The sequence below is a fragment of the Saccharomyces mikatae genome (genome assembly GCF_947241705.1).
Source record: "Saccharomyces mikatae IFO 1815 strain IFO1815 genome assembly, chromosome: 11".
Lineage (NCBI taxonomy): Eukaryota > Fungi > Ascomycota > Saccharomycetes > Saccharomycetales > Saccharomycetaceae > Saccharomyces > Saccharomyces mikatae.
In genome coordinates, this window is record NC_079266.1 from 523,175 (window position 1) to 535,691 (window position 12,517).

The 12,517-nt window shown below is 45.3% G+C and overlaps 9 protein-coding genes across 9 annotated transcripts; 4 read left to right on the forward strand and 5 right to left on the reverse strand.

Annotated features, from left to right (window-relative positions):
- Window positions 1-19: 19 nt before the first annotated feature.
- Window positions 20-775, forward strand: SMKI11G2470 (uncharacterized protein; the record flags this gene model as incomplete). Its single annotated transcript, XM_056223949.1, has 1 exon — window positions 20-775. One exon carries the CDS (start codon window positions 20-22, stop codon window positions 773-775), a length of 756 nt encoding a protein of 251 aa, XP_056077916.1.
- Window positions 776-1,354: 579 nt separating this feature from the next.
- UTH1 (SUN family protein UTH1) lies at window positions 1,355-2,443 on the forward strand (the record flags this gene model as incomplete). The annotated part of the gene is made up of 1 exon (XM_056223950.1): window positions 1,355-2,443. The coding sequence occupies one exon, from the start codon at window positions 1,355-1,357 to the stop codon at window positions 2,441-2,443; it is 1,089 nt and encodes a 362-aa protein (XP_056077917.1).
- Window positions 2,444-2,732: 289 nt separating this feature from the next.
- On the reverse strand, window positions 2,733-3,548 carry SHB17 (sedoheptulose-bisphosphatase; the record flags this gene model as incomplete). Its single annotated transcript, XM_056223951.1, has 1 exon — window positions 2,733-3,548. The coding sequence occupies one exon, from the start codon at window positions 3,546-3,548 to the stop codon at window positions 2,733-2,735; it is 816 nt and encodes a 271-aa protein (XP_056077918.1).
- Window positions 3,549-3,853: 305 nt separating this feature from the next.
- On the forward strand, window positions 3,854-5,185 carry UIP5 (Uip5p; the record flags this gene model as incomplete). Its single annotated transcript, XM_056223952.1, has 1 exon — window positions 3,854-5,185. The coding sequence occupies one exon, from the start codon at window positions 3,854-3,856 to the stop codon at window positions 5,183-5,185; it is 1,332 nt and encodes a 443-aa protein (XP_056077919.1).
- A 106-nt stretch (window positions 5,186-5,291) lies between these two features.
- On the reverse strand, window positions 5,292-5,822 carry SMKI11G2510 (uncharacterized protein; the record flags this gene model as incomplete). Its single annotated transcript, XM_056223954.1, has 1 exon — window positions 5,292-5,822. One exon carries the CDS (start codon window positions 5,820-5,822, stop codon window positions 5,292-5,294), a length of 531 nt encoding a protein of 176 aa, XP_056077920.1.
- Window positions 5,823-6,038: 216 nt separating this feature from the next.
- On the reverse strand, window positions 6,039-6,887 carry PLN1 (Pln1p; the record flags this gene model as incomplete). Its single annotated transcript, XM_056223955.1, has 1 exon — window positions 6,039-6,887. One exon carries the CDS (start codon window positions 6,885-6,887, stop codon window positions 6,039-6,041), a length of 849 nt encoding a protein of 282 aa, XP_056077921.1.
- Window positions 6,888-7,128: 241 nt separating this feature from the next.
- Window positions 7,129-8,388, reverse strand: NAP1 (histone chaperone NAP1; the record flags this gene model as incomplete). Its single annotated transcript, XM_056223956.1, has 1 exon — window positions 7,129-8,388. The coding sequence occupies one exon, from the start codon at window positions 8,386-8,388 to the stop codon at window positions 7,129-7,131; it is 1,260 nt and encodes a 419-aa protein (XP_056077922.1).
- Window positions 8,389-8,588: 200 nt separating this feature from the next.
- FMP46 (putative redox protein) lies at window positions 8,589-8,990 on the reverse strand (the record flags this gene model as incomplete). Its single annotated transcript, XM_056223957.1, has 1 exon — window positions 8,589-8,990. The coding sequence occupies one exon, from the start codon at window positions 8,988-8,990 to the stop codon at window positions 8,589-8,591; it is 402 nt and encodes a 133-aa protein (XP_056077923.1).
- Window positions 8,991-9,531: 541 nt separating this feature from the next.
- On the forward strand, window positions 9,532-12,228 carry TRK2 (Trk2p; the record flags this gene model as incomplete). The annotated part of the gene is made up of 1 exon (XM_056223958.1): window positions 9,532-12,228. The coding sequence occupies one exon, from the start codon at window positions 9,532-9,534 to the stop codon at window positions 12,226-12,228; it is 2,697 nt and encodes an 898-aa protein (XP_056077924.1).
- Window positions 12,229-12,517: the final 289 nt, after the last annotated feature.

The following is a 12,517-nucleotide window of genomic DNA, read 5'->3' on the forward strand; positions in this document are numbered from 1 at the left end:
CTCTACCACGGGCATCGATATGAGTGGTGACGATTACTTGACCAGCGATGATGACAATGACGTTGAAAAGAGTTACGCAAGGCCCATCTTTTTGAGAAAACGTAAGGGTGAACACCACGCTAAAACTAGCGGAGACGAAGAAGAAGACCACCACCCATGGGTTAGGTCCGTAAACCTACCGCAGCCCCAAAACAAAGACACGCAAAATACCACTATACGGCTGGTACCGATGACGATGGACAGGCCGAAGTGCCAACGCAGAAAAAAGAAAAGAAAAATCACTAGCACAATTAGTCATGACACTGCGCTTTTCGAGTACGGTGAAAGCATAGCAGGTTACAAGTGCGTCATGACCGAGAGCCAGAAAACACGCCTGAAACAAAGAGATGAAAACAAAAGTACTAGTGAAAGCGAAGTGGACGTTTTCGCCTTTGACCAGTCAGAAGACCCAGAAGTTAAAGTCGAAACCGAAGAAAATTACGTGAGAGCCATCCGGCAATACTGGCACATGTCCAAAGGAGATCCGGCCATCTTGCCGCTGCCAGACGCGCCTACAATGAGCGATGTTAGCTTTGATACGATCAACGAACACAACGTAGAACAATTCTACACATTGAGCAGTGCGTTGATGGGAGCAAAACGTCTAGACCTGATCCGCCGCGATAGAATCCGGTGGCACCCGGACAAGCACCGTTATCATAAACCGAAAGTTACAAAACTGTTTCAAGCCATCAATGGCCTGTGGGAGCAAGAAAAGAGGAAGAAACAGGAATAAGAAATCAGAACTAGACCCGAAGCAGCCGGGGTCTAGGCCCTTCAATGTGCTGGAATACACAGCGTGCCTGGTGCCTGGTGCCTGGATCTCAAGCCCGCGGCGCCGAACAAACTCTTTCTTTTCCAGATCAGGAAACGTAATGGGGTTTACAAAAAGAAACGTGGGTGTGGTGTTGACGTTTTACCACTTTTGGCCAAGAAGGTCTCTCTGCACGGCCCGGCCCGGATCGTGCGGAAAAGAAAAAAAAAAGGCAGTAAAGAAACAATTTTTTCCATTTTTTCGCCTTTGTTTCTCCTGATTCGGGTATATAAGTGAATAGCATAATATATGTTTCGTTCTCGAGACCTCGGCGTCTCCCAGATCAAAGCTCTACACAGACTAATAAACTGCATACTTACACTCCTTTTATCGGCAACTAAGAAGAAAAAAAAAGTACGACCGCACAACCTCTAGTGTATTCATTCCTTAACCTTCATTTATTTTTTATTCATTCATTCATTTTTATTTGAATATAACCAACTACTAGTCCTTCCTTTAAAGTAAATTATACTCCCTCGATTTTTTTATAAAGATAACATAATGAAATTGTCTGCCCTATTAGCTTTATCAGCCTCCAGCGTGGTTTTAGCAGCCCCAGCTGTCCACCATAGCGACAATCACCATCACAACGACAAGCGTGCCGTTGTGACCGTTACTCAGTACGTCAACGCGGACGGCGCTGTTGTTATTCCAGCGGCAACCTCTGCTACTTCTGCCGCTAGCAACGGCAAGGTCGAGTCTGTAGCAGCAGCCACCACCACTTTGTCTGCCACGGCTGCAACTACATCTGCAGCAGCCTCGTCCTCGTCCTCGTCCTCGTCCTCGTCTTCGTCCTCGTCTGTTGGTTCTGGAGATTTCAAAGACGGTACCATTTCCTGTTCTGACTTTCCATCTGGCCAAGGTGCTGTCTCTTTGGATTGGTTAGGTTTGGGCGGCTGGGCTTCCATCATGGACATGGACGGTAACACAGCCACCTCCTGTCAAGATGGATACTACTGTTCTTATGCTTGTTCTCCAGGCTACGCCAAAACTCAATGGCCTTCTGAGCAACCTTCTGATGGTAGATCCGTTGGTGGTCTGTACTGTAAGAACGGCAAGTTGTACCGTTCCAACACCGACGCCAGCGGGCTGTGTGAGGAAGGTCAAGGTTCTGCCCAAGTTGTCAACAAGGTTTCTGGCTCGATTGCTATTTGTGGTACGGACTATCCAGGTTCCGAAAATATGGTCGTTCCTACTGTTGTTGGCGCTGGTTCCACCCAACCAATCAACGTCATCAAGGAGGACTCTTACTATCAATGGCAAGGTAAGAAGACTTCTGCCCAATACTACGTCAACAACGCCGGTGTCTCTGTGGAAGATGGGTGTATTTGGGGTACTGAAGGCTCCGGTGTCGGTAACTGGGCCCCAGTTGTCTTGGGCGCTGGTTACACTGATGGTATCACTTACTTGTCCATTATTCCAAACCCAAACAACAAGGATACCCCAAATTTCAACATCAAGATTGTGGCTACTGACGGCTCCTCCGTCAATGGTGCCTGCTCTTATGAAAATGGTGTTTACACTGGCTCCGGCTCTGACGGTTGTACCGTTTCCGTCACCTCCGGCTCTGCTAACTTTGTCTTTTACTAACCCTTTTGCCTGGAATATCATAGGCGGCCTCTTGCTACCCTTTTCTTAGCCTTTTGCTAGTACTTTTTTTTACTCCTTTCATTTTATGGTTTATTTTTCAATTAGTTCGTTTTTCCTACAATACAGAAAAAACAAAGTCCTTTGTACTATTCTCTTATTTCATTGTTTTTTCTTTTTTATGATACCACTAGATTTTATCATGTATAGCATTATATTATATAACGTAAAAAATCAAGAAAAAAAGTTCTTATCACTTTCAATTACCGCATATCTTACTTTCCATAGCGGCTCAGACGTCGCCATGCTGGGATTCCTCCTCCGGTGGTGAGACAAATGGGCCCGCTAGTTCCAATGCAGGTTCGTCAATGTTGTGGTGTGCATATGACAAAACTCCAATTCCACCGGCGTCCAGCAAGAAACACGGATTGTCTACCAAATGTCTGTAAGATTCCAACTTCACGTATGGAACCGTGTCGTCATTGTAGGACTTGACGTTCTGGATCTCTTCAGTCGTCTCACACTTCTTTTGCACGCCCAGTCCAAACCAGATAGCAGCAAAGTAGCGCAATGCATGGCCATGCGCAAAAACCATAATGTCAGATGCTCTGCCCTCGCTCTGGTGTTTGCGGTGCAAGTTCTGGATCCTAGAAATTGCACGGGATAGCCTCAACCCAATTTGCTGAGTAGTCTCACCATTCTCACAACCGTCTCTCCAGATATTCCATGGCCTCTCTTGGTCCAAACCACGCGACTTTCTCAACTCAATGATTTCCTGAGTTAGCATCCCTTCGTAGTCACCGTATTCCCATTCCCGCAAGTCCTCATCCACTACCACACGGATCTTGGCTCTTTGTTCGTCGCTCAACGGCTTCAAAACCAAATCCACGGTTTGTCTGGCACGCAAACGTGGTGAGGTAAAAATATAAGTGATGTTATCTGGGTTTAAGAACTGGTTATTGCGGAAAATACTCTCACCGGTTCTTAACATCTGGCCTTCACCGTAGGGTGTCAATGGTAGATCTGTTAAACCGGTATATTGGCCCGACTTCGACCATTCAGTTTGTCCGTGTCTCACAATAATACATCTGGGGGTTAGAGAAGGCATCCTTGTTTATGAGTGCGTATATAAGTGTTTCTTTACCCACTGAAACATGAAACAGACTTTGTTTATCTGAGCTAATTTTTCCATTCCTTTGTCCTGTGAATAATTTTACTGAAAAAAAAAACTCATCGCGTGGTTGAACAAAAATACAATAGTGGAGTAAGTTAGCAATGAGAAGCAAAGGATAAAATTGTTAAATAAGCAGGTTCCTTTCTTCTACACCTTCTTGAATTTGGTTTATACGTGAGATCGGACAGCAATTGCACAGCGATTGGTTTATGGCGTGAGTGCTTTCTCTTTCACAAACAATGACAAGAGGTGCAAGGGCTGAGAAACTGGCCATATCGCTGTTGGTCCTATCATTGTTTTTGATATTCCAATTATTGACCAGGTCTTACGTCAACAGTAGTGATGGGTACGATACAGATGCAAGTCCCTTTACAAGAAGGAGGTCTCATGTAACACGAGTGTGCAATCACGATGCGAGTTTATCTATTCCGTATCTGGACAAGATCAACCAGTTTTGGCATGTAGGGGGCGCCACACAGATTAGAAATACTCAGTCGATCAAGCTAACACAGGATCGTGACCAGCACAAACATGGCCTAGTATTATCGAACGGGATTGGCGATAATACCATCAATGACTTCGAAATAGTTTACAAGTTCAGGATTACCCACGACGCGACTACACAACTTGTGGGTGATGGGATGTGCTTCGCCATTACGCCTGAAAATGGGTTTATCACACAGGATTTGAAGTCGTCTTATGCGAAAAGGCAATACATGATTAATTCTCATGGCGTCATTGGCGATGACACAGACCTCATGGGGTTCCCAAAGAACTTACCTGGCCTATTTATTGTCTTAGACACATATCGAAACCAGGGCCAGGATCGCAGGGATGTGCCATTTATGGATGTCTTTCTGAATGTGGCTCCAGAAAGCGATTGGTACGATATTAACAGTGATGGCGAACTAAGCACATCGCTACGACTAAACACAAAGGGCCACATCAAACTCAAGAAAAAAGCCCTATGGAATGAAGTCACAAACTTAAGGGTGATATACCTAGAAAGTATAAGCTTCTTAAAAATTGACATCCAATACGCCAAAGAGGGCAACTACTGGATCGAGTTATTCCAAACAACCGAGAACCTGTACTTACCCAAGAACATACATACCGGACAAAGATACATCGGTTGTAGTGCATTGAATGGCCAGTTAACCGAGACCGTGGAGCTACTGGACGTAACTACTAGCGAATTCCACTGGAACGACAAGGACGAATCCATCGAGGACACCTATGATTATGCGAAGGAAGCTGAGTTATTCTTGGAGCAGGAGTTTGGGGAGGTCTTGGACAGGGAACCCGATGAGTTCACCAAGTGGAAAATGATCAAAGCTCAACCCAACGTTAGGGCCAAGCCACAGCTAACTGAACAGCGCACTCCGAGCCAGCCTCCTTCCAAACTGTTTAGAGCGGTGCTGGCACTTCTGCATTATAGCGAGGTTTTATTGTTAATCATTGGCGTTTATATAATTTCTGTTTGCATAAGAGTTTTCCAAAAGAGGTTCAAAAAAATTAGATTCAGAAGACAAAGAGCAGGCTCGCATTCTGTGGGGCTATTGCCCATGTAGCATTGCATAAACACACACACGCACACACACATACGTACATACATACATACACACACAAAGAACACAATGTGGGACGTTATCTTAAAAAAATCCAATAAGAGGCCCTTCATGGTCTTCTTGTCGTAGTATTGCTTGCATTCGACGGCGGGAGAGTTCTTGACCGATCTACAATACTCTGTGGTGGAATGGCCAAAACGCTGGAGTTCGTCTCAAGCGTCCTGTTAGAGAATATAGTGGGCCTGGTAGACTGTATTGAATGTATGTCTGAGAAAGTAGACGACTTGACCGAGGAGGAACAAAACGAAACCAAAGGAATGACGCTTGCGTTGTCACACTGCTGCTGCTGCTTGACTTTATCTGCTGGTGGTTCATCCCATACTACCCTATGATCTCCTTCGTCGTCGGATTCGCTCGACTGCAACGAGCTTCGATCAACCATGGGTCGCAGCGACGAGTTGATGGTGGCTTCCGAGTCCAACTCTGTACGTTTAGCTCTTGTGGGGCCAGCCCTAGTGCCATGTCTTGGTTTACTGCTCGAGACCGATGCATTGGTAGTTGTAGTGGTATTTATGATTTTTTTCACCCACACTGAAAGTTTATTTCTTCTTCCCTGGAACGTGTGATGATTATTCGACATGCTAGGACCTTCTTCTAGCACTAGATGTATTTGCGTTTATTGCTTTTGATCTGGTTATGGTTCTTAATTTTTTTTTTTCTTTTTTATTTTTTTTTCAGGTATTTAATTGTATATGTGATTTAAACAACAGAATACATAATAGCTAGCAAACAATAGATGGAAAAATAGAATAATAACAAATAAGTATATAAGGTGACGGAAAAAATTGATGTCCAATTAGGTTGAAACGGCCGCTGGTTTGGAATTGGCTTGTTCCTCTCTTGAGGCCTTTAGCTTCTCTATGGTGGCATTGCCGAGATCCAAGCCAGTGGATACAATGGCTTTAGGAACGCTTTCGGACTTACTCAAGTTGTTCTCGTACACAGTAGTGAAGCGTTGGTAGGTCTCGTTCAGCCTAGACTTTGTTGGGTCTATGTACACGGACTGCAACTTATCAGTGGTGGGCTTCACTATAGAGTCGTACTTTTCTTTGGCCAAGTCCTTGGTTGGGTCGATGTAATTGGACTTGACCTTGGATTGAATCTCGTGCGACATACTTCTGGTGGTTGAAGACAGCTCTGCCACGTGGGGCAAAGAAGAGGTGTCAGTGATCTTATTTTCCTCACCGGAGGAGCCAATCTCCTTCGATGCAGTAGAACCTTGCAAATGCAGTGGCTTGATCAGGAACTCCCTTAACAAAGTGTTGGAGATGTTGGCGACGTAGTCGACAAAGAACCACACCAGCCAGAAACCTGGCGTGTTGGAATGAGACTTCCAGCCGTACAACAAGCCGTCAACACCCTCTTTGAACACCAAGAGGTTGACCAACTCGTCCAATTTGAAAGCACCGTCTTTTCCAGCAGCAACAACCTTCTTCACCAGGTGGGGAGAGTTGGACGACTCGGAAACCCACTGATTTACAGACCCCAAAACAACGAGATTGAAGGAGATTAGTCTCTCCACCGGTGGCAGAGATTCTGCATATTTGATAAACTTGGACAAAGCTGGGTATCTTTGCAGATGCGACCAGGTGGCTTGTGGCAATTCCACAGATGGTTTAGATGATGACACAGATGATTCGGACATAATTTGCACTACGGATCTTGGTAGTGAGTGGTGGCTATCGATCACCGATACGTTCCGTTATCTGTCCTTTTATAACCCTTGCTGTGAGTTTATTAAATCCGAAAGAATACGATCATCCCCCACGGCAGAAAAAGATCCCAAAGGTATCAATTATATGATCATCAACTACCTACATATACTTAAATATAAATGGATATGGACAGGAATAGGGATATGTACCATCCAACACAGCTGTGTCGGATCATGACTGTTTGCACTCTGGTGCTTGCTCTGGTTTGCCCGCAAAATCATCCTGTTCTTCAGCGGATTCTCCATCGTCGTCGTCGTCGTCCACATCGTGGTCATCGTCTTCTTCATCATCGTCATCCACTTCTTCTTCGTCTTCTTCTTCTTCAAATTCAAATTCCAAGGCAGCGCCGGTAAACCAGTCCACGGCTCGAGGAATCAGCTTGTCCTTGAGCTGTTCGCCAATGGAGTAGTCTAGAGCTAAACGTTCTTCGAGGTCGTCTTCCAGCTCCTCGTCTTGATCTTCGTTTTGGATCTTAGGAGGATCAAAGAAATTGAAGAAGGATTCTATGGGGGTGATCTTCTCGATGGTCCTTACCTGCTTGGTCGTCTTGTTTCTTTGTTTGCGCATTTCAAGGTCCACAGTCACGTTGTGGGCGTTGTCCTTCCAGTCGATCTCGCAACCTTCTGCGTGGTCGTAGATGAAGTCACCTGAGTAACCCAGCTCCTTCTGGTAGAAGTAGGTCTTGTGTAGAGTGTCGTTGGTGAAGAATGTGTTGGTGGAAGAATCAAACTTGAACAACAGCTTGAAACCCGGTCTTCCGTCGGTCAAATATTCCAACCCAACGTCTTGCAGATACTCCAGCACTTGCGCGTCACGATCGGTGATTGTATCGCAAACGATGGGCAAGTTCTCCAACGCAGTCAGCCAGAATGAAGGAATTCCCTTCATTTGCTCTTCCTCTGCGTCCTTTTCGCCTTCCTCTTCGTCGTCCACCAGCAACTCCGTCTCGTTCAATGACTCCACAATCTCCTGGCCCTTGGCGATTTGCTCGGGCTTGGGTTGCTCCTCTCCTGAGATGATCTTAGACCGTTGCTCCCAAATAGGCTTGTACTTTTGCAGAAACCTGTTCTCCAACTCAAACATCTCGACCTGGAATTCCTTTTCCGCCTCAAAGAGTTCGTTCTGCAGCGTCTTTAGGCTCAGCAGCTTTTCCTTAACCTTCTTAGGCAGACCTCCCACGTATCCGCTGTCCTGGCCCACCAGCGAACCCAGTCTGTCTTGGATCGACTGCAACAGCAAAGGTTGATTAGCCAAAATGTCCTCCTCGTTGATAGTCCCGATCTTGTCATCCTGCTCTTGTGCCTGGGCCCTCACTGGGTTCCCGTTTTTCAAATAGCTCGGATTCAGAACCGATGCTGGGGTGTTGTGAGGCGTGGGGGCGTTGTCGATCTGCATCGACGACTTGGGTTTCGTTCTAATAGGGTCTGACATACTCTTGCACTTTGAACTTGGTCCTGTTGATCCATTAAACCTATCTAGTTCACCACCACCAGCCACTTTTGATCCCAAACACTCTGTTATTTAAGACGAAAAATTTTCGTAATTCCGCGGGTAATACTAAAACGTGACCCAAAGCTCGTAAGAACATGTGTTAAATATATACTGCAATATACATAAGCGATATAGAGGTGCTACTTGCGCTGGATGATGTGCTTGTCAATGTCTTCAGGCTCGTTGCCCACCAGCTTGTTCTCCCAGTCGACCCACAGCGCCTCCTTTGGGTTCCACAGTCCCTTCTGGACACATTTCTGCAGATCCATCCCGAACGCTGGGTCTGTGTGCTTGTATTTGAGCACTGAATCGAGCTTGGGGATCTGTCTTTGCAATGAAACTAGGCCCTGCGGGCACAATGTTCTCATGTACTGCAGCTGGTCCCACGTGGGAAAACGGTTGGCAATCTCAACGTCGAACCGATGAGACACGTCTCCCTTTAGCAACTGGAGGCACTTCTGTGACTTGATGTTGGACGAGATGTCGTTGGTGAACAACGAGATGGTACGTGGCTGTCTTTGCAGTGTTTTCCAGAATGACATTGATGCGTTTGTGTTTGCGAAGTCCACGTCGGTTGTTTTATTTGCACTTTTCTTTAATGTTCTCTCTGGGTTTTATATGCCCCTTTCCAGAGTCTGGTGAGAACCCCGTATATTGTGTTCTCGTGCCCAATCATGTTGAAGCCATGGCTGAAAGAGGACAGGAAGGCAAGAAGCATGGCAGTCATGAACATTTGTTGACCCGTGGTCTGACCGTAACGGCTAATTCTGGTAGATAAAGATAAAATAATTCCAATCAAACAGTCTGGGAGGATAAGGGAGCATCGGGCATGCGCTGAAAGTGCTTGTATTGAAAGCTTCCCGCCGCTCAATAGGCCATGGCGCGCTGAAAGGTGATCGATGAGCCCTTGAAACTGTCAGATGAGACAGCTGTCGACGGTGTCGTCCGGTTTCTGCTTTCTTCTCTTTGCTTTTTGATGCCCCATCTGTAGTAGAGAAGAGGATGGGATGAAATTTTTCATTTTTAATCGCCTCGGCCGTGCGGCTGAGTTAGAAGACTAATAATGGGATAATTAAGTTACAGATGATTAAAGAAAAGGCGCTTTTCTGGATTATCCATCCACGACAGGAAGCTGCAAGGACAACTATGCAATCCAGAGCTTCTTTGGGGCTGCCCTTCCAGCTGCGGCTGGTGCACAAGAAGTCATGGGGCCATCGGCTAAGAGACCTCATTTCCGGCTTTTTGCAATCATGCAAACCCATTGCCAGGTACATTTTCCCCAACTTCATCGCGGTGCACTATATCTACCTGATTACACTATCGATTATTGGATCTATCTTATTGTATCCGTGCAAGAACACGCCGTTCATCGACGTGTTGTTTCTGGCCGCTGGGGCGTCTACGCAAGGCGGGTTGGCCACCAAGAGCACTAACGATTTCAATCTGTACCAGCAGATAGTGGTTTACGTCATCACGGTGCTGTCTACACCGATAATTATCCATGGGTTTTTGGCCTTTGTCAGATTGTACTGGTTCGAGAGGTACTTCGACAACATTAGGGACTTTTCCAGACAGAACTTTGAGCTGAGAAGGACCATGACGCTGCAACAGAGAGAACTTTCAGGCAACAGTGGTGATGCGACTCGAAGTAGAAGTTTCAAAGACAACCTATTTCGTGGGAAATTTGTTTCCAGGGAAGACCCACGACAGCCTACTTCAGATATGTCCATGGACCGTCCAGACACGCTGACGTCGTCTTCCGTTTCACCCTTGAATGTTTCGTCTTCTAAGGATGACTCCAGCGACACTCAAGCGTCCCCTCCACACTTCTCAAGTAAGCGGCAACTCTCACAGGTCGATCCAACAGATATTTACAGGTCAATAATGATGCTACAAGAAAAACAAGAAAAGAGGAAGTCAGACTCCACCAATTCTTCTTACAGCGAGGCCAATGGGCCTGCTTTCATGGTACAAGAACGTCACGAAAGAAGGGCCTCGCACTACTCGCTGGGGCGCCGACATCCCGTTTCGTCATCCTCTCAGGAATTGAGCAAACTGGCCCAGACTAAAAGCTTCCAGAAAATGCCTCACTTGCAGAGAGAAGAAGGTGGCAATGACTTTGACGATGCTCGTCGCAGGTTTATGGTCAGCAAGAAAAAAAACATATCCAGAACACAAACTCTGAACACCCCTACGTATGTTGCCCCAGCAGACCCTGAAAACTCAAGCCAAGTAGCCCAAGATGATAGAAATTCAGCAAAGTCAGCACCCGCATCATCTGCCGACGAAGAGATGAGCTTTTCGCCTCAAGAATCCTTGAATCTGCAGTTCCAGGCACACCCGCCCAAACCAAACCGAGACGAAGACGACGTGCATCATCCCTTTACCAGAACAATGAGCACCAATTACCTATCATGGCAACCGACCTTTGGCCGAAATTCTCTCTTTATTGGGCTCACAAAGCAACAGAAGGAGGAACTTGGCGGAGTGGAATACCGTGCTTTGAGACTGTTGTGTAATATTCTTTTGATATACTACATCGGATTCAACGTTTTGGCGTTTGTGACCATAGTTCCATGGGCGTGCACCAGGCACCGCTATGCAGAGATCATTAGGCAAAATGGAGTTTCCCCAGCCTGGTGGGGGTTTTTTACCGCAATGAGTGCATTTAGTAATTTGGGCCTATCTTTGACTGCTGATTCCATGGTCTCTTTCAACACTGCTCCCTATCCCTTGATTTTCATGATGTTATTCATCATCATAGGCAATACGGGCTTCCCAATCATGTTGAGATTTACCATTTGGATTATGTTCAAAATCTCGAGGGACCTCTCTCAGCTAAAAGAAAGCCTGGGGTTTTTATTGGATCATCCGCGCAGATGCTTTACATTGCTATTTCCCAGTGCTCCCACATGGTGGCTGTTTGCAACTTTAATTGTCTTAAATGCCACGGATTGGATCCTATTTATAATCCTGGATTTCAATACCACTGTAGTTAGACAAGTTGCTAAAGGCTATAGAGCTCTAATGGGTCTCTTCCAATCTGTGTGTACAAGAACTGCTGGGTTTAACGTTGTCGACCTAAGCAAATTACACCCGTCCATTCAGGTGTCTTATATGCTAATGATGTACGTCTCGGTCTTACCGCTCGCAATTTCCATAAGAAGAACGAATGTCTACGAAGAACAATCGTTAGGACTATACGATAATGGCCAGGAGGAGGGTAGTACAAAGGATGATACCCATGATGACGAAACCGAACAGAGTGGCACTACACCAGTGAAGCCCAAACCTAAGAAACAATCTCCCAAATCGTTTGTTGGTGCTCATTTGCGGAGACAACTGTCATTTGATCTGTGGTTCCTATTCCTTGGATTGTTCATAATATGTATATGTGAGGGTGGAAGAATCGAAGATGTTAATGAGCCTGACTTTAATGTCTTTGGTATATTGTTCGAAATCGTTAGCGCTTATGGTACTGTAGGTTTATCATTGGGTTACCCAAATACAAATACTTCGCTATCTGCGCAATTCACTGTGTTATCAAAACTAGTCATAATCGCCATGCTAATAAGAGGTAGGAATAGGGGCTTGCCGTATACTCTGGACCGTGCCATCATGCTACCAAGTGACAAGCTGGAACAAATTGATCGTCTGCAAGATATGAAAGTTAGAGGGAAGTTGTTGAGAAAATTTGACGAAGATCCAATGACTACTTACGTCAAAAAGAGATCCCACAAAGTGAGAAAAGTAGCCAAAAAGTTCTGGAGGAGACATTAAAATTAGGCTTTTTTATTCTTTCACACAAGTCAATAGAGTTTTTGTAGAGCGCAATCTTGAGTAAGTATCCTTTGTATCATCTTTAAACTATATATTCTTCAATGAAATGTAAAAAATATAAAATAAATCAGGACCAAACTGACGCTTACCATTGCAATTCAAGAATTTTTATTCGGTCTATTTGCAATATATTCTTTATAGTGAAGTGCCTCTGAAAATTAGATATACTTACTTTTCTCAGTGTCAAATATATCGTTGTAATTTTCATTAATTGAGTTGAATTTTTCAT